Source organism: Amblyomma americanum, chromosome 7 (assembly GCF_052857255.1).
Source record: "Amblyomma americanum isolate KBUSLIRL-KWMA chromosome 7, ASM5285725v1, whole genome shotgun sequence".
Classification (NCBI taxonomy): domain Eukaryota; kingdom Metazoa; phylum Arthropoda; class Arachnida; order Ixodida; family Ixodidae; genus Amblyomma; species Amblyomma americanum.
This window is the reverse complement of record NC_135503.1, coordinates 159,612,312-159,631,246: the sequence shown is the minus strand read 5'-3', so window position 1 is coordinate 159,631,246 and position 18,935 is coordinate 159,612,312. Positions and strand designations below refer to the sequence as shown.

The 18,935-nt window shown below is 47.1% G+C and overlaps 1 protein-coding gene across 8 annotated transcripts in view; it reads right to left on the bottom strand.

The window, feature by feature from the left end:
- Positions 1-18,935, bottom strand: part of LOC144096722 (medium-chain acyl-CoA ligase ACSF2, mitochondrial-like) — an 841,787-nt gene that overhangs the window by 388,627 nt on the left and 434,225 nt on the right. For all 8 annotated transcript variants that reach the window (XM_077629569.1, XM_077629571.1, XM_077629570.1 and 5 more), the window contains one exon: positions 13,594-13,689. In XM_077629569.1, the coding sequence (XP_077485695.1) occupies positions 13,594-13,689 (96 nt within the window). The remainder of the gene's footprint in view (positions 1-13,593; positions 13,690-18,935) is intronic.

The window sequence follows — 18,935 nt, the reverse complement described above, 5'->3', positions numbered from 1 at the left end:
CGCTGTTTGAGCGACGCTGTTCATGTTGCCCTCATCGCTTGACGGACTTTTGTTGCATTTGTATTCGTTCGCTCACGAACTGTATATATAAGAGGCGGTTGTCGCTGTTTGAGCGACGCTGTTCATGTTGCTCACATCGCTGGACATATTTTTGTGGCAGATAGACTCATTCTCTCACGAACTCGATACTAAAGAGTCTGTTGTCGCTGTTTGAGCGATGCTGTTCATGTTACGCGCATCGCTGAGTGTATTTTTGCTGCAGTAGGACTCCTTCGCTCACGAACTCGATACTAAAGAGGCGATTGTCGCTGCTTGAGCGACGCTGTTCATGTTGCCCTCATCGCTTGACGGACTTTTGTTGCAGTTGTATTCGTTCGATCACGAACTGTATACATAAGAGGCGGTTGTCGCTGTTTGAGCGACGCTGTTCAGGTTGCTCACATCGCTGGTCGTATTTTTGTGGCAGATAGACTCATTCTCTCACGAACTCGATACTAAAGAGTTTGTTGTCGCTGTTTGAGCGATGGTGTTCATGTTACGCGCATCGCTGAGTGTATTTTTGCTGCAGATGGTCTCCTTCGCTCACGAACTCGATACTAAAGAGGCGATTGTCGCTGATTGAGCGACGCTGTTCATGTTGCCCTCATCGCTTGACGGATTTTTGTTGCAGTTGGACTCGTTCGCTCACGAGCTGGATACAAAAGAGCCGGTTGTCGCTGTTTGAGCGACGCTGTTTATGTTGCTCACATCGCTGGACATATTTTTGTGGCAGATAGAGTCATTCTCTCACGAACTCGATACTAAAGAGTCTGTTGTCGCTGTTTGAGCGATGGTGTTCATGTTACGCGCATCGCTGAGTGTATTTTTGCTGCAGATGGACTCCTTCGCTCACGAACTCGATACTAAAGAGGCGATTGTCGCTGATTGAGCGACGCTGTTCATGTTGCCCTCGTCGCTTGACAGATTTTTGTTGCAGTTGGGCTCGTTCGCTCACGAACTGTATGCAAAAGGGGCGGTTGTCGCAGTTTGAGCGACGCTGTTCATGTTCCTCACATCGCTGGCCGTATTTTTGTGGCAGATAGACTCATTTTCTCACGAACTCGATACTAAAGAGTCTGTTGTCGCTGTTTGAGCGATGCTGTTCATGTTACGCGCATCGCTGAGTGTATTTTTGCTGCAGATGGACTCCATCGCTCCCGAACTCGATACTAAAGAGGCGATTGTCGCTGTTTGAGCGACGCTGTTCATGTTGCCCTCATCGCTTGACGGATTTTTGTTGCAGTAGGACTCGTTCGCTCACGAGCTGGATACAAAAGAGGCGGTTGCCGCTGTTTGAGCGACGCTGTTTATGTTGCTCACATCGCTGGACATATTTTTGTGGCAGATAGACTCATTATCTCACGAACTCGATACTAAAGAGTCTGTTGTCGCTGTTTGAGCGATGCTGATCATGTTACGCGCATCGCTGAGTGTATTTTTGCTGCAGATGGACTCCTTCGCTCCCGAACTCGATACTAAAGAGGCGATTATCGCTGTTTGCGCGACGCTGTTCATGTTGCGCTCATCGCTTGACGTATTTTTGAGGCAGATAGACTCACTCGCTCACGAACTCGATACTAAAGAGCTTGTTGTCGCTGTTTGAGCGACGCTGTTCATGTTGCGCTCATCGCTGGACGTATTTCTGTTCCAGTTGGAATCGTTCGCTTACAAACTCGATACTAAGGAGTGTACTCGTTGTTTGAGCGACGCTGTTCATGTCGCGAGTGTCGCTGGGCGTATTTTTGTGGCGGTTGGACTCGCTCGCTCACGACCTCGATACTAACGCGTCTGTTCTCGCTGTTAGAGCGACGCTGTTCATGTTGCGCGCATTGCTGGGCGTATTTTTGTTGCAGTTGGAATCGTTTGCTCACGAACTCGATACTAAAGAGTCTGCTCTCGCTGTTTGAGCGACGTTGTTGATGTTGCGCGCATCGCTAGGCAAAATTTCTTTCAGTTGAAATCGTCCGCTCACGAACTCTATACTAAAGAGTCTGTTCTCGCTGTTTGAGCGACGCTGTTCATGTTGCGCGCATCGCAGACCGTATTTTTGTTGCAGTTGGAATCGTTCACTCACGAACTCGATACTAAAGAGTCTGTTCTCGCTGTTTGAGCGACGCTGTTCTTGTTGCGCGCATTGCTGGGCGTGTTTTTGTTGCAGTTGGAACCATTCGCTCACGAACTGAATACTAAAGAGTCTTTTGTCGCTGTTTGAGCTACGCTGTTCATGTTGCGCGCATCGCAGGGCGTATTTTTGTTGCAGTTGGAATCGTTCGCTCACGAACTCGGTACTAAAGAGTCTGTTCTCACTGTTTGAGCGACGCTGTTCATTTTGCGCGCATCGCTGGGCGTATTCTTGTTGCAGTTGGAACCGTTAGCTCCCGAACTCGATGCTAAAGATTCCGTTGTAGCTTTTTGAGCGACGCTGTTCATGTTGCTCACATCGCTGGCCGTATTTTTGTGGCAGATAGACTCATTCTCTCACGAACTCGATACTAAAGAGTCTGTTGTCGCTGTTTGAGTGATGGTGTTCATGTTACGCGCATCGCTGAGTGTATTTTTGCTGTAGATGGACTCCTTCGCTCACGAACTCGATACTAAAGAGGCGATTGTCGCTGTTTGAGCGACGCTGTTCATGTTGCCCTCGTCGCTTAACGGATTTTTGTTGCAGTTGGACTCGTTCTCTCACGAACTGTATACAAAAGAGGCGGTTGTCGCTGTTTGAGCGACGCTGTTCATATTGCTCACATCGCTGGCCGTATTTTTGTTGCAGATAGACTCATTCTCTCACGAACTCAATACTAAAGAGTCTGTTGTCGCTGTTTAAGCGTTGCTGTTCATGTTACGCGCATCGCTGAGTGTATTTTTGCTGCACATGAACTCCTTCGCTCACGAACTCGATACTAAAGAGGCGATTGTCGCTGTCTGAGCGACGCTGTTCATGTTGCCCTCATCGCTTGACGGATTTTTGTTGCAGTTGGACTCGTTCGCTCACGAACTGTATACAAAAGAGGCGCTTGTCGCTGTTTGAGCGACGCTGCTCATGTTGCTCACATCGCTGGCCGTATTTTTGTTGCAGATAGACTCATTATCTCACGAACGCAATACTAAAGAGTCTGTTGTCGCTGTTTGAGCGTAGTGTTCATGTTACGCGCATCGCTGAGTGTAGTTTTGCTGCAGATGGACTCCTTCGCTCACGAATTCGATACTAAAGAGGCGATTGTCGCTGTTTGAGCGACGCTGTTCATGTTGCCCTCATCGCTTGACGGGTTGTTGTTGCAGTTGGACTCGTTCGCTCACGAGCTGGGTACAAAAGAGGCGGTTGTCGCTGTTTGAGCGACGCTGTTTATGTTGCTCACATCGCTGGACATATTTTTGTGGCAGATAGACTTATTCTCTCACGAACTCAATACTAAAGACTCTGTTGTCGCTGTTTGAGCGATGCTGTTCATGTTATGCATATTGCTGAGTGTATTTTTGTTGCAGATGGACTCCTTCGCTCATGAACTCGATACTAAAGAAGCAGTTGTCGCTGTTTGCGCGACGCTGTTCATGTTGCTCACATCGCTGGACGTATTTTTGTGGCAGATAGACTCATTCGCTCAAGAACTTGATACTAAAGAGCTTGTTGTCGCTGTTTGAGCGACGCTGTTCATGTTGCGCTCATCGCTGGACGTATTTCTGTTCCAGTTGGAATCGTTCCTTACAAACTCGATACTAAGGAGTGTACTCGTTGTTTGAGCGACGCTGTTCATGTTGCGAGTGTCTCTGGGCGTATTTTTGTTGCTGTTGGACTCGTTCGCTCACGACCTCGATACTAACGCGTCTGTTCTCGCTGTTATAGCGACGCTGTTCACGTTGCGCGCATCGCTAGGCGTATTTTTGTTGCAGTTGGAATCGTTCGCTCAGGAACTCGATACTAAAGAGTCTGTTCTCGCTGTTTGAGCGACGTTGTTCATGTTGCGCGCATCGCTAGGCATGATTTTCTTTCAGTTGAAATCGTTCGCTCACGAACTCTATACTAAAGAGTCTTTTCTCGCTGTTTGAGCGACGCTGTTCATGTTGCGCGCATCGCAGGGCGTATTTTTGTTGCAGTTGGAATCGTTCACTCACGAACTCGATACTAAAGAGTGTTCTCGCTGTTTGAACGACGCTGTTCATGTTGCGCGCATCGCATGGCGTATTTTTGTTGCAGCAGGAATCGTTCACTGACGAACTCGATAATAAAGTTTTTTCTCGCTGTTTGAGCGACGGTGTTCATGTTGCGCGCATCGCAGGGCGTATTTTTTTTGCAGTTGGAATCGTTCGCTCACGAATTCGATACTAAAGAGTGTTCTCGCTTTTTGAGCGACGCTGTTCATGTTGCGCGCATCGTAGTGCGTATTTTAGTTGCAGTTGGAATCGTTCACTCACGAACTCGATACTAAAGAGTCTGTTCTCGCTGTTTGAGCGACGCTGTTCTTGTTGCGCGCATTGCTGGGCGTATGTTTGTTGCAGTTGGAATCGTTCACTCACGAACTCGATACTAAAGAGTCTGTTCTCGCTGTTTGAGCGACGTTGTTCATGTTGCGCGCATCGCAGGGTGTATTTTTGTTGCAATTGGAATCGTTCGCTCACGAACTCGATACTAAAGAGTCTGTTCTCGCTGTTTGAGCGACGTTGTTCATGTTGCGCGCATCGCAGGGTGTATTTTTGTTGCAGTTGGAATCGTTCGCTCACGAACTCGATACTGAAGAGTGTTCTCGCTGTTTGAGCGACGTTGTTCATGTTGCGCGCATCGCAGGGTGTATTTTTGTTGCAGTTGGAATCTTTCGCTCACGAACTCGATACTAAAGAGTCTGTTCTCGCTGTTTGAGCGATGTTGTTCATGTTGCGCGCATCGCAGGGCGTATTTTTGTTGCATTTGAAATTGTTCAATCACGAACTCGATACTAAAGAGTCTGTTCTCGCTGTTTGAGCGACGCTGTTCTTGTTGCGCGCATCGCTGGGCATAATTTTCTTTCAGTTGAAATCGTTCGCTCACGAACTCGATAATAAAGAGTCTGTTCTCGCTGTTTGAGCGACGCTGTTCATGTTGCGCGCATCGCAGGGCGTATTTTTGTTGCAGTTGGAATCGTTCACTCACGAACTCAATCATAAAGAGTTTTTTCTCGCTGTTTGAGCGACGCTGTTCATGTTGCGCGCATCGCAGGGCGTATTTTTTTGAGCGACGTTGTTCATGTTGCGCGCATCGCAGGGTGTATTTTTGTTGCAGTTGGAATCGTTCGCTCACGAACTCGATACTGAAGAGTGTTCTCGCTGTTTGAGCGACGCTGTTCATGTTGCGCGCATCGCAGGGTGTATTTTTGTTGCAGTTGGAATCGTTCGCTCACGAACTCGATACTGAAGAGTGTTCTCGCTGTTTGAGCGACGTTGTTCATGTTGCGCGCATCGCAGGGTGTATTTTTGTTGCAGTTGGAATCTTTCGCTCACGAACTCGATACTAAAGAGTCTGTTCTCGCTGTTTGAGCGATGTTGTTCTTGTTGCGCGCATCGCTGGGCATAATTTTCTTTCAGTTGAAATCGTTCGCTCACGAACTCGATAATAAAGAGTCTGTTCTCGCTGTTTGAGCGACGCTGTTCATGTTGCGCGCATCGATGGGCGTATTTTTGTTGCATTTGAAATTGTTCAATCACGAACTCGATACTAAAGAGTCTGTTCTCGCTGTTTGAGCGACGCTGTTCTTGTTGCGCGCATCGCTGGGCATAATTTTCTTTCAGTTGAAATCGTTCGCTCACGAACTCGATAATAAAGAGTCTGTTCTCGCTGTTTGAGCGACGCTGTTCATGTTGCGCGCATCGCAGGGCGTATTTTTGTTGCATTTGAAATTGTTCAATCACGAACTCGATACTAAAGAGTCTGTTCTCGCTGTTTGAGCGACGCTGTTCTTGTTGCGCGCATCGCTGGGCATAATTTTCTTTCAGTTGAAATCGTTCGCTCACGAACTCGATAATAAAGAGTCTGTTCTCGCTGTTTGAGCGACGCTGTTCATGTTGCGCGCATCGCTGGGCGTATTTTTGTTGCAGTTGAAATCGTTCGCTCACGAACTCGATACTAAAGAGTTTGTTCTCGCTGTTTGAGAGACGTTGTTCATGTTGCGCGCATCGCAGGGCGTATTTTTGTTGCAGTTGGAATCGTTCGCTCACGAACTCGATAATAAAGAGTCTTTTCTCGCTGTTTGAGCGACGCTTTTCATGTTGCTCTGATCGCTGAGCGTATTTGTGTTGCAGTTGGAATCGTTCGCTCATGAACTCGTTGCTAAAGCGTCTGTTCTCGCTGTTTGAGCGACGCTGTTCTTGTTGCGTGCTTCGCTGGAAGTATTTTTGTTGCAGTTGGAATCGTTCGCTCACGAACTCGATACTAAAGAGTCTGTTCTCACTGTTTGAGCGATGCTGTTCATGATGCGCGCATAGCTGGGCGTATTTTTTTTGCAGTTGGAATCGTTCGCTCACGAACTCGATACTAAAGAGTCTGTTCTGACTGTTTGAGCGACGCTGTTCATGTTGCGCGCATAGCTGGGCGTATTTTTTTTTGCAGTTGGAACCGTTCGCTCACGAACTCGATACTAAATAGTATGTTCTCGCTGTTCGAGCGACGCTGTTCATGTTGCGCGCATCGCTGGGCGTATTTTTTGCAGTTGGAACCATTCGCTCACGAACTGGATACTAAAGATTCCGTTGTCGCTTTTTGAGCGACGCTCTTCATGTTGTTCTCATCCCTGGACGTATTTTTTTGGCAGCTGGACTCCTTCGCTCACGCACTCTATACTAAAGAGTCTGTTGTCGCTGCTTGAGCCACACAGTTCATGTTGCGCGCCTCGCTGGGAGTATTTTTGTTTCAGATGGACTCCTTCGCTCACAAACTCAATACTAAAGAGTCTGTTGTCGTTGTTTGAGCGACGAAGTTCATGTTGCGCTCATGGCTGGACGTATTTTTGTTGCAGTCGGACTCGTTCGCTCGCGAAGTCGATACTAAAGAGTCTGTTGCCGCTGTTTGAGCGATGTTGTTCATGTTGCGCGTATCGCAGGGCGTATTTTTGTTGCAGATGAACTCCTTCGCTCATGAACTCGATATGAAAGAGGCGGTTCTCGCTGTTTCAGCGACGCTGTTCATGTTGCGCATATCGCTTGAGATATTTTTGTTGCAGTTGAAATCGTGCGCTCACGAACTAGATAATAAAGAGTCGCTATTTGAGCGACACTGTTCATGTTGTGCTCATCGCTGGACGTATTTTTCTAGCAGCCGGACTCCTTCGCTCACGATCTCGATATTAAAGAGTCTGTTGTCGCTGTTTGAGAGATGCTGTTCGTGTTGCGCGCATCGCTGGGCCTATTTTTGTTGCAGATGGATTCCTTCGCTCACGAACTGGATACTAAAGAGGCGGCGCTCGCTGTTCATGTTGCGCTCATTTGTGACGTATTTTTGTTGCAGTTGGAGTAGTTCGCTCACGAACTGTATACAAAAGAGGCGGTTGTCACTGTTTGAACGACGCTGTTCATGTTGCTCACATCGCTGGCCGTATTTTTGTGGCAGATAGACTCATTCTCTCACGAACTCGATACTAAAGAGTCTGTTGTCGCTGTTTGAGCGATGCTGTTCATGTTACGCGCATCGCTGAGTGTATTTTTGCTGCAGATGGACTCCTTCGCTCACGTACTCGATAATAAAGAGGCGATTGTCGCTGTTTGAGCGACGCTGTTCATGTTGCCCTCATCGCTTGACGAATTTTGTTGCAGTTGGACTCGTTCGCTCACGAGCTGGATACGAAAGAGGCGGTTGTCGCGGTTTGAGCGACGCTGTTTATGTTGCTCACAACGCTGGACATATTTTTGTGGCAGATAGACTCATTCGCTCACGAACTCGTACTAAGGAGTCTGTTGTCGCTGTTTGAGCGATGCTGTTCATGTTATGCATATTGCTGAGTGCATTTTTGTTGCAGATGGACTCCTTCGCTCACGAACTCGATACTAAAGAGGCGGTTGTCGCTGTTTGCGCGACGCTGTTCATGTTGCGCTCATCGCTTGAAGTATTTTTGTTGCAGTTGGACTCGTTCGCTAACGAGCTGGATACAAAAGGGGCGGTTGTCGCTGTTTGAGCGACGCTGTTCATGTTGCGCTCATCGCTGGACGTATTTCTGTTCCAGTTGGAATCGTTCGCTTACAAACTCGATACTAAGGAGTGTACTCGTTGTTTGAGCGACGTTGTTCATGTTGCGCGCATCGCTGGGCGTATTTTTGTTGCAGTTGGAATCGTTCGCTCACGAACTCGATACTAAAGAGTCTGTTCTCGCTGTTTGAACGACGTTGTTCATGTTGCGCGCATCGCTGGGCATATTTTTCTTTCAGTTGAAATCGTTCGCTCACGAACTCTATACTAAAGTCTGTTCTCGCTGTTTGAGCGACGCTGTTCTTGTTGCGCGCATCGCTGGTGATAATTTTCTTTCAGTTGAAATCGTTCGCTCACGAACTCTATACTAAATTGTCTGTTCTCGCTGTTTGAGCGACGTTGTTCATGTTGCGCGCATCGCTGGGCATAATTTTCTTTCAGTTGAAATCGTTCGCTCACGAACTCTATACTAAAGAGTCTGTTCTCGCTGTTTGAGCGACGCTGTTCTTGTTGCGCGCATCGCTGGGAATATTTTTCTTCCAGTTGAAATCGTTCGCTCACGAAATCTGTACTAAAGAGTCTGTTCTCGCTGTTCGAGCGACGCTGTTCATGTTGCGCGCATCGCTGGGCATAATTTTCTTTCAGTTGAAATCGTTCGCTCACGAACTCTGTACTAAAGAGTCTGTTCTCGCTGTTTGAGCGACGCTGTTCTTGTTGCGCGCATCGCTGGGCATAATTTTCTTTCAGTTGAAATCGTTCGCTCACGACCTCTATACTAAAGAGTCTGTTCTCGCTGTTTGAGCGACGCTGTTCATGTTGCGCGCATCGCTGGGCATAATTTTGTCTCAGTTGAAATCGTTCGCTCACGAACTCTATACTAATGAGTCTGTTCTCGCTGTTCGAGCGACGTTGTTCATGTTGCGCGCATCGCTGGGCATAATTTTCTTTCAGTTGAAATCGTTCGCTCACGAACTCTATACTAAAGAGTCTGTTCTCGCTGTTTGAGCGACGCTGTTCTTGTTGCGCGCATCACTGTGCATAATTTTCTTTCAGTTGAAATCGTTCGCTCACGAACTCTATACTAAAGAGTCTGTTCTCGCTGTTCAAGCGACGCTTTTCATATTGCGCGCATCGCTGGGCGTATTTTTGTTGCAGTTGGAATCGTTCGCTCATGAACTCGATACTAAAGAGTCTGTTCTCGCTGTTTGAGCGACGTACATGTTGCGCGCATCGCTGGGCGTATTTGTTTTGCAGTTGGAATCGTTCGCTCATAAACTCGATGCTAAAGCGTCTGTTCTCGCTGTTTGAGCGACGCTGTTCATGTTGCGCGCATCGCTGGGCGTATTTTTTGCAGTTGGAACCGTTCGCTCACGAACTGGATACTAAAGAGTCTGTTGTCGCTGTTTGAGCGACGCTGTTCGTGTTGCGCGCATCGCAGGGCGTATTTTTGTTGCAGTTGCAATCGTTCACTCACGAACTCGATACTAAAGAGTCTGTTCTCGCTGTTTGAGTGACGTTGTTCATGTTGCGCGCATCACTGGACGTATTTTTGTTGCAGTTGGACTCGTTCGCTCATGAACTCAATAGTAAAGAGTCGGTTCTCGCTCTTTCAGCGACGCGGTTCATGTTGCGCGCATCGCAGAGCGTATTTTTGTTGCAGTTGAATCCTTCGCTCACTGACTCAATACTAGAGGGGCGGTGTTTCGCTGTTTGAGCGACACCAAACCACCATGATTCCTTCGGAACTCTGCTTTTCAAAGATAATTAATCAATCTTTTATTTTTCATTGGAATGCCCGTGGACTCGAGTTCCAGAATTCGAATATTCCTCACAATGTGCACGAAAACCTATTGAGAGCATTGGACCCCGGACTGAGCCTCCGTCTTACATGTGACCTAGTGTTTTGCGAAGCAACATTGCTTTGCCGTTATGGCTCGGCGTTGCCTTACCAAATCATTATGCTTTTCGGACCGGGATGGCCGACAGCCGTTCCTCTGTAACTTTGTCCGCGAAGAAACAATCCGTCATCTACTGTGTGAGTGCCCTACATTTGTGAACGATACACGTAAGCTGTGTTGTGCTCTGGAGCACCCTGATTCTCGTTTCTTTCACAGAGGACAAGATCCTTGGTCCGTGGCCACAGCAGTCGACTGCCATCAAGGTTTACAAGGCACTGTTTTGTTTTTTACGAACGACTGGCTTTATTGACAGATTGTGACTGTGCTTTCCGTTCCTTCTCTGTTCCCTTCTCAATCCCCTAATTCTCTTCCGCAGTGCAGGGTAGCCAACCGGAAGCCTTTCTGGTTAACAACACTGCCTTCCTTTCTCCATCCAGCCACCCACCCACCCACCCACCCGCACTCCCCCCTTCCCTCCCATCCATCCATCCACCCATCCATCCATGCACTCACCCCCACCCACTTATCAATCCGTCCGTCCGTCCGTCCGTCCGTCCGTCCGTCCGTCCGTCCGTCCGTCCGTCCGTCCATCCATCCATCCATCCATCCTTCCATCCATCCATCCATCCATCCATCCATCCATCGATCCATCCATCCATCCATCCATCCATCCATCCATCCATCCATCCATCCATCCATCCATCCATCCATCCATCCATCCATCCATCCATCCATCCATCCATCCATCCATCCATCCATCCATCCATCCATCCATCCATCCATCCATCCATCCATCCATCCATCCATCCATCCATCCATCCATCCATCCATCCATCCATCCATCCATCCATCCATCCATCCATCCTCACGAGGATCACGCTTCAGAACCTCCTCCTTGCAAAATAAATAAACACCCGTATGATCACTGATGTCGCAGCATGCAATTCCTGTATGGATGAGTGGGGAGTGAATATTAGTTAAGAATAGATGATTGCATGTTTGAGAGGGGGGTTACACATGTTGAATTCGTGTTCACATTTGTAACACCACAGCATCGAAGTAAAACGTCAAAATCTGCACTGCTAATACTTTTGCATAACATATCTATATTCAAGTCCCCACCAATGATTACATTACGCTTATTCCTCGTCGCAAGATTTAAATAAGATTCCATCATTTCAAGAAACGAGCCCAAATTGCCACACGGTGGCCTGTAAACCACAGACATTAAAGTGTTTCCTTATGTAACTTATAGAATTTCAACGACTACCAGCATGTAACAGATATCAGGAAAAATTTCACACTGAAAGTGTGCGCCAACAAGCCTCTATACAACCCCTCCACGAGAGGTTTTCCGACTTAAAGAAAACGTTGAAAACGAGAGAAATTCAAAGTTATTGCGTTCAGTCAGCCAAGTCTCCGAAATCATAACTGCATCAAAAGAGTACCAAAGCTGCCTAACAAAAGAGAGAATTCACCACGCTTATTTTTGACTGATCTAGCATTTAGGTGGAAGCACCTAAGTATGGAGAGGCTATCCAGTTCAAAGTACACAGTGATCTCGAGTGATTTGAACAATGTCACTTTCCCTTCGGCGAACAAGCACTTTGTCATTTCAACACCAAACTTGATATTGTTTGTCTTGGCACACTCTTTAGTTTGCAGATGTAAGGATTTCGTTCTACGGGTAAGGTTCTCACATAAGTACAAATGTTTGAGCTTCTCTGCCAAAGATTTCTTGTTTTGAAGCTTTGGCCGCTTAGAGCTTGTCGGTGAAAGGGGACCATAATGGTATGTATCGTGGCCGCTTATGCAGGAAGTCGGTAGCATTCCACAATACCACTCTCACTAATCTCTGCGACAGTGATTCGTTTAGCCATTTCGTTAACTTTGACTAGGAGATTCTCATGCTCACTTTCATAACCACCATGAATTTCTACGTTCTTTTTCCGGCTTCGGAATTTCAGCTCGTCGAAATCAAGGTTGAGCTGGAAGAGTTGTTCGCAGAGCGTACTCTCGACCTGTGCGACTCCTTTCCGAAGGCGAGAGATTTCTTTTTCTTGACCATCCAGACGCTTCATGATTTCATCAAAGTGATCAGAAATTGTCTGAACGGACTGCTGAATGTTATCAGCTTTTTCTTTCAGTGGCATTAAAATGTACAGCTTTCGACTGAGCTAAAGAAAAGCAGAGGCAATGTCAAAAGCAGGACTATTAAGTCAGCGATAACTAGCCGCAGACGATTAAAAACCTTTGTAAAAAGTTTATAATGTACATTACAAAGGAAAACTGGACGATATCCTTCAACAGTTTTTAACCAATTTGTATCTGTGCTTTTCGGAATCAATATAGTACGGCCGGAACAGAAAGGGGGAGGGGCAAAAAAATCATAAGATTGCTAAATAGCCTCCGTCAAAGCAGGCCCAAGGCAAGAAGAAAATGTTTTATACAACTCGCTAGTAATAGCATCTGGCCCAAGAGATTTTTGAGCCGTCAGGTGAGAAGTGGCAGCTTTAATTTCGTCCAAAGTTAAAGGTTGAACACGTCTTGTGATAAACCGCACCAAACTTTCACCTAGTGCCTTGCAAACCGTAGCTATCATCAAATTCCATCTGTGGTGTGGACAGAAGAGATCAGCTTAACCTCGATCAGGGCTTAACCTCGTGTCTAATGTTGTCTCCAGACGTGCTGCCAACCCAGCCATTCTTTTTTATGGCGCAAGGGCATCTGCGGCCAAAGAGTGTCATGGCACAAGGTATTTTCGTATTGCTCAAGGTGGGGTCAAAGACCCATTTCCCAAGCATTTCACACTGTTTAATCCGAGCACCAGGCCAGGGAAAGCTTGCACCCATTGTATCACATGTGGGTACCCGGCGGCACTGGGGATCGAACCCCGCATCTCAGCATGCGAGCCAACCCAGCGAAACAAAAGACTACATGCTTTAGCCCCTCTATTCGGTTAAAATATGTTAGAACCCTGCAAATTTTTTCATGTTTCTTTAAAATAAAGTTGAATACCTCTCTCTCTCCTTTGAAAGACAAAGTTCCAGGCAATTTTTGAATATGCGTATGTGTGAACAAGAACCACTGAAAAGGCCTTTTCTGCCAAAGTGCGAGCGTATCTGGATGTACACTGCCTACATAATTTGTCCGGAAGATCTTCCCAGGGTTCTCTATATTTCCAGAAAACAACGTCTTTTTCCTCTTTTTTTTTTCTAGCATTAAGAATTTCAAAAACTTTGCATGCCTATTCAATCGTAGGCAAACGTAAGAGGAATTGGTGCCTTTGTTAAGAAAATATTGATATGGTTTCAGGAACGGCGCGGCAACCCTCACTAGTGGGTGGGCACCCGAACATCGCCGTGAGCAAGAATGAATGAAGGAGTGAAAGAAGCAAGACAGAAATAGGCACCCTACAGGTAAAATCCGGAATAACTTTGATTACCTGAGGATCTTCAATGTCAGCGTTATATTTAGCTTCCGGAAGCGATGCCCCAAGGTAGTTGGTCTCACCTCAGCTGAAAAGTGCGTCATGTGCCGGAACAGGTGCACCGCGTTGACCAGGTTGTAGTGGCTGAGTGGAATGATTTTGGGTCGTCCCGTGGAGCCCTGAAACGTGGGAAAACCTCCTTAAACATTTTGAAGGAGAGCAACGGATCAGTACCGCGCAGGTTCGAGGACGCGGCTCAAGGCACCGCTGGCAGCGCTAATAAAACAAAATTTGGGCCTCAATCACATTCCTAAAGAAAATGCGATAGCCTTTAGGTTTCCTGCTACAGTGCCTACATTGAGTGTCTCATGTTCTAGCGATTTTTCGCCAAAACTCCGGTTGGAAGTGGTTCTATTGTCCTTATATGGCGTACATGAGTCATGCATTTCCAGAACGTGCAAGTGCCTTCCACTGGATTACTATATTGTCCCGTAATGGTGACGGCAGCCAGGTAGGCAGCGAAAAGGCTTCCAAAAGAAACTATTGCGCTGATTCGCGCCCACAAAGAGCTGAATGGTTCGGCGGCGATCGCAAAGCCTGCTTGACCGGTTTAACCTGTTCTTAAAATACAAGAGCAGCTTAAAACACACAAATCAGCATTTTCTTCGAATGAACCGCCTAAAAAAAATCCTTGCAGCTGCCGTACGCGTAAGGCAAAGAGAAGTATGGGATTTGCCATTTTCCCTAACCAATAATCGTTTTAACAGGTTGCAATATCGCCTACCATTCCTGCTAAATAGCCTTGAAAAGAGACATATAGACCCGAGTACCATGACTAGAAAACAATGGAAAAAAATTTTAATGACAAACGACGGTCTCGAAATTTGAAAAAAAAGAAAAAATTCTGTGATGTGAACGTTTTCTCATATTTTGCAGCATACTTGTTTTTGTACTACGTTTGTATATTTTTTTACATGTCTGTACGTCCTGAGCGAAATTGGTCTTAATTGGACAAGAAATGCATTTTATTTTCTTTCCCTTTTGTTGTATATGCTTTCAAACATGTTAGCCTGTACGTGGGATGCTGTTGTACGCGAATACATTTGCCTTGCTTTTGTCTATGATATAGAATACATATATGCAAACAATATGTATTTACCGTGGGTGCAAAACCTTCGCGCTGCCAATAATGTAGCAGCTTTTTTGCTCTCGTCCGAGCATTCCTTTTGTTATACGCGGAAGAATGCTGAATAAAGATTTGATTTTATTTGTCTGTCGTCGAGCAGACTGCCTGCCGCTCTCGGCCGCGCCAAAATTAATTCTGGCAAGAAATCGTCGAGACAAGCGCCAAAAAAGCTGGACAATCTGGAACAATGTGGAAGGAGTTGCACGTGGCTGCGATCATTCGAAGTTTTTCCGGTCTAGGGGCGTGCGAATAGTACTGATTCAAAGCGACTGAAATAACAATAGCGTAACTTTGATGCGAATCGAATACGAATAGTTTAGCTAGAACCGAATAGAATATGAATCGGAAATTTTGACGAACATTCGCTACTTGTACGAACATTAAATGAGAAATTGTAGAGAACAGCCAAGCGCTGCTCTCGGAGTTATATTGTAGCTGTAGTTGGCAAAAGACGGAACACTTATCTTTATTTGGGGGGTCGCGACACGAAGTCAGTGTATTACCGTTATCGTTGTGATGTTATACCTATAGGAAAAGCAACTTTTGGTATTGGTAACGGAAGATAATAAACTAGCGCCCCCTCTCAGTGCGTGGGACTGGTTAGAGCAACGTATGAGGCATGCCCTCCGAGGTAAGACATAAAGGTCGGGTTTGCTGAACCTGCCTGGGCCTCGCGTCGAATCTCTGAGTACATGGATGAAGATTACTGACCCCTCCACACGGACCGCATCCCGGCGCTGAACCCGCTGTCCGGCGCATGCCGATCGTGGCAGCATGGCACACGGGGTGTAGTGTGCCTGTGTTTGGAACTATCGCGGAAGAAAAACGCGCCAGCAATTATTTGAACTTCGCGCCAATTATTAGAACAAAATTCGAAAACTTTACGACATTTTCGAATCGTTGCGAATGATTTTGAGCAGTGAATATTTGATTCAGTATTCCAAATTTCCGAATATTCGCACACGCCTAGTCTAGTCGCATCTAGCCACCCAAGACAAATGATAACACCGATAGCTCTGAGCGTGAACAAAGAGTACAAAAATTTGCCCCATTACTCACCCGCCGCGGTGGCTCAGTGGTTAGGGCACTCGGCAACCGGTCCGGAGTTCCCGGTTTCGAACGCGACCGCGGCGGCTGCGTTTTTATGGAGGAAAAACGCTGACGAGCCCCTGTGCTGTGAGATGCCAGTGCACATTAAAGATCCCCAGGTGGTCGCAATTATTCCGGGGCCCTCCATTACGACACCTCTTTCTTCATTTCTTCTTTCACTCCCTCCTTTAGCCCTTCCCTTACGGCGCGGTTCAGGTGTCTAACGATATATGAGACAGATACTGCGCCATTTCCTTTCCACCAAAACCAATTATTATTATTACTTCCCTCTCAAAGAAGCATCGGCTCGACGTTTTAATACTGTAAGAATGAGATGAAACAAATACTGAGAAGAGAAAAATAAAGCACTGAGAATGCAAACACAAAGCGTCCATTAACGTCCATAATAAGGCTTTAGACGCACAACCTACACAACTCGGCATGAAATGCGCCGCTGGGGTGGCCTAATTCCATCGGGTAGTTCTTGCACGGGCCGAAGTAGCAGAGCAAAAGCTTTTCACTGAGTCGGCCGCAGCGAGTGGGCTCCCACACACGCTCACAGAGATTGTGTCCCCCGCGGCGTCGGTGCGCTGTTGGTCCTTGATTCGTCGTTGGGCAAGTCTTCGGGCTTCAGGGCACTAAACGTAGTTGGGGCCGTCGACGTTGTCTTCATAGATGACGTCTGAGAGTCAAGTGTCGAGATTAGCGTTGCGTCCCTGCCGTGGATGAGCCTAAACGGAGTCATCTGGGTGGTCTCTTGCACAGCGGTGTTGTACGCAAAGAAGACGTAGGGGAGGATGGCACCATAGGTGTTGTGCTCGGCGTCCACATACACGGCGAGCATGTCAGCGATGCTTTTGTTCAAACGCTCTGTGAGTCTGTTGGTCTGCGAATGGTATGCAGCAGTTCGCCGGTGGCTTGTGTGGCTGTAGTTCAGAATGGCTTGGGTGTACGCTCGGCCGTGAATACTGTTCCTCAACCCGTAATGGCAACATCTGGGGCACCAGGGACTTCCGCCGCAGTGTGACTCGGCAGGGCTTTTGCTTCGGCGTAGCGGGTGAAATAGTCGGTCACCTCGATGATATACTTGTTGCTCGCTGTTTACGTTAGGAAAGGGCCGAGGAGATTTAAAGGCTTGCTCGGTGGCGGTGTGGGCTTCAATAGTGCAGCTGGCCTGATCGGTGGCGCCTTTGACACATCCGGCATCTTTTGATGTACTGCGCGAAATGGGCACACAGTCGTGGCTAGTGGCATTTATCTTGAGTGTGGTGTAGGGTGCGGGTATACCCGAAGCGCCCAGCTGTTGGTTCGCCGTGCGAAGACTACAGATTATTTTCTCGTAAGCTGTTCGGGAGGGCGAGAAGGCAGGTGACCTTGTTGGGGCGAAGTTCTTCAAGATGATGTCAATTTGCACACAGACAGAGGATATACTGCACTTGAACGCTGCTGGAGTGGAAGAAGCCTTGCCGTCCAGATTTTCGACGAGAAGGTGTTGGTCGGGGTCCGAGTGTTGGTCTCGTGCGAAGTCGCGGGCACTTAATGGTCCCTACAAGGCGTCCTCTTTACCATCTTCCGGTGCCTTGTCGACAGGAGTGCGGCATAGGCAGCCGGCATCGGTGTGCTTGTGTCCAGACTCGTAGACGACTACGATGTTGAAGTCCTGGAGGTGCAGGCTCCATCGCGCGAGGCTGCCAGAGGGATCCTTCAGATTGACAAGCGAGCACGGTGCGTTGCGACTCAAGTCCAGCTTGAACAGTCGTCCGCACAGGTATGGGCAGAATTTCAACATAGACCTGATGACGACGAGGCACTCCTCATAGGTCGTCGAATAGTTAGTCTCGGCCTTTGACAGGGAACGGCTCCCGTACACGATTACTTCTCCAGTAGTCGCTTTCTTGAAAGGGGACGGCGCCTAGGCCCACGCTGCTTGCGTCGGTATGAATTTAATTCTCGGCGTTTTGATCAAAGTGCCTGAGGACCGGAAGCAATGGAAACGACGCTGAAGTTCATTGAAGGCTTCCGCGTCCTTCAAGAAACTTCCGTGAACTGTGAACCGTTGAACGAGCCAAGCGACAAGAAGCCTGTAGTTCTTCCCTACGTACATCATTTCTGGCATGTATAACGCCATGCTGCTAATCGTTACGATGTTGCATCTGTCGTATATACTCTTTTAAAGTTATCTGGTTTGTGTGGTTTGGTAAATAGGAAAGCGGAAGCTCTAAAGAGTGCAAATAGACGCTACGTCGAATCCAGGTTTGTACCATGTCGATCACAGATTGTCTATAAAATCCCTCGTTTTACGAGACATTCTACGTCAGGCAAACTGGTCGCTGTTAAATGTTTGTTCATGCATAGGAATTCTTTGAAGCCATTTGCGCTAGAAAATTTGCCAAAACATTGCACAAAATGTAAGTGCGAAGCCAATTTCGAAGAGACTGTTGTGCTCGGTAAAGCGCGCACCCAGTGCGCCAGGGGAATTATCAAAGCCTTCCATATCTTCAACGGTGGTGATAGCTGTGTAAGCGACACATCTATCTCTTTATCCAAGAGTGAAATTGCCTACCTGGAATCAGCTGTTAAGTTATCAGCCGGCTTTAACGTGTTTGGCTGTGTTTTTCGTGACTAGCTTTTGTCATTTCATTTTTTACCTTTTTTTCGTTTTACTTACTATATATTCTGTAGTCTTTCTAATAAGGGTTCGGTTGCGAGACGGCATTTGTCTGCGTCTTCTTCCTCTGTACTCTACCCTTCGTTCAGTTGAATTTTCGAAGATACGAACCGTTCAACCTGGGCGGCACTCAGGGATGGTGCAAAATAACCGAAGCTCGTGTCGTATACCCCGTTTCAAACATCAAGTGCAACGCTATGAAGGCTACGGAAGTAGTCCGCAAAAAATAATATAAAATAAAGAGCGGTGTATGACACCGCGCCATTGTGCGGCCGTGTGCTCTAAGGCGTCGCTCCGGAGAATTGACGTACAACTGGGGCTGCGTGGGTTCAAATCCCGCATGGTGAAACTTTTTTTCGCACATTTGTTTTCATCGCAAGTTGCATTTCGCGTGGCTTGAATGAGAAATCTCGTTTTGTTCAGAATCGCATGAATATTATGCCGCGTTCTGAAATGAACTGCATGCATCTGTTTATTTGATG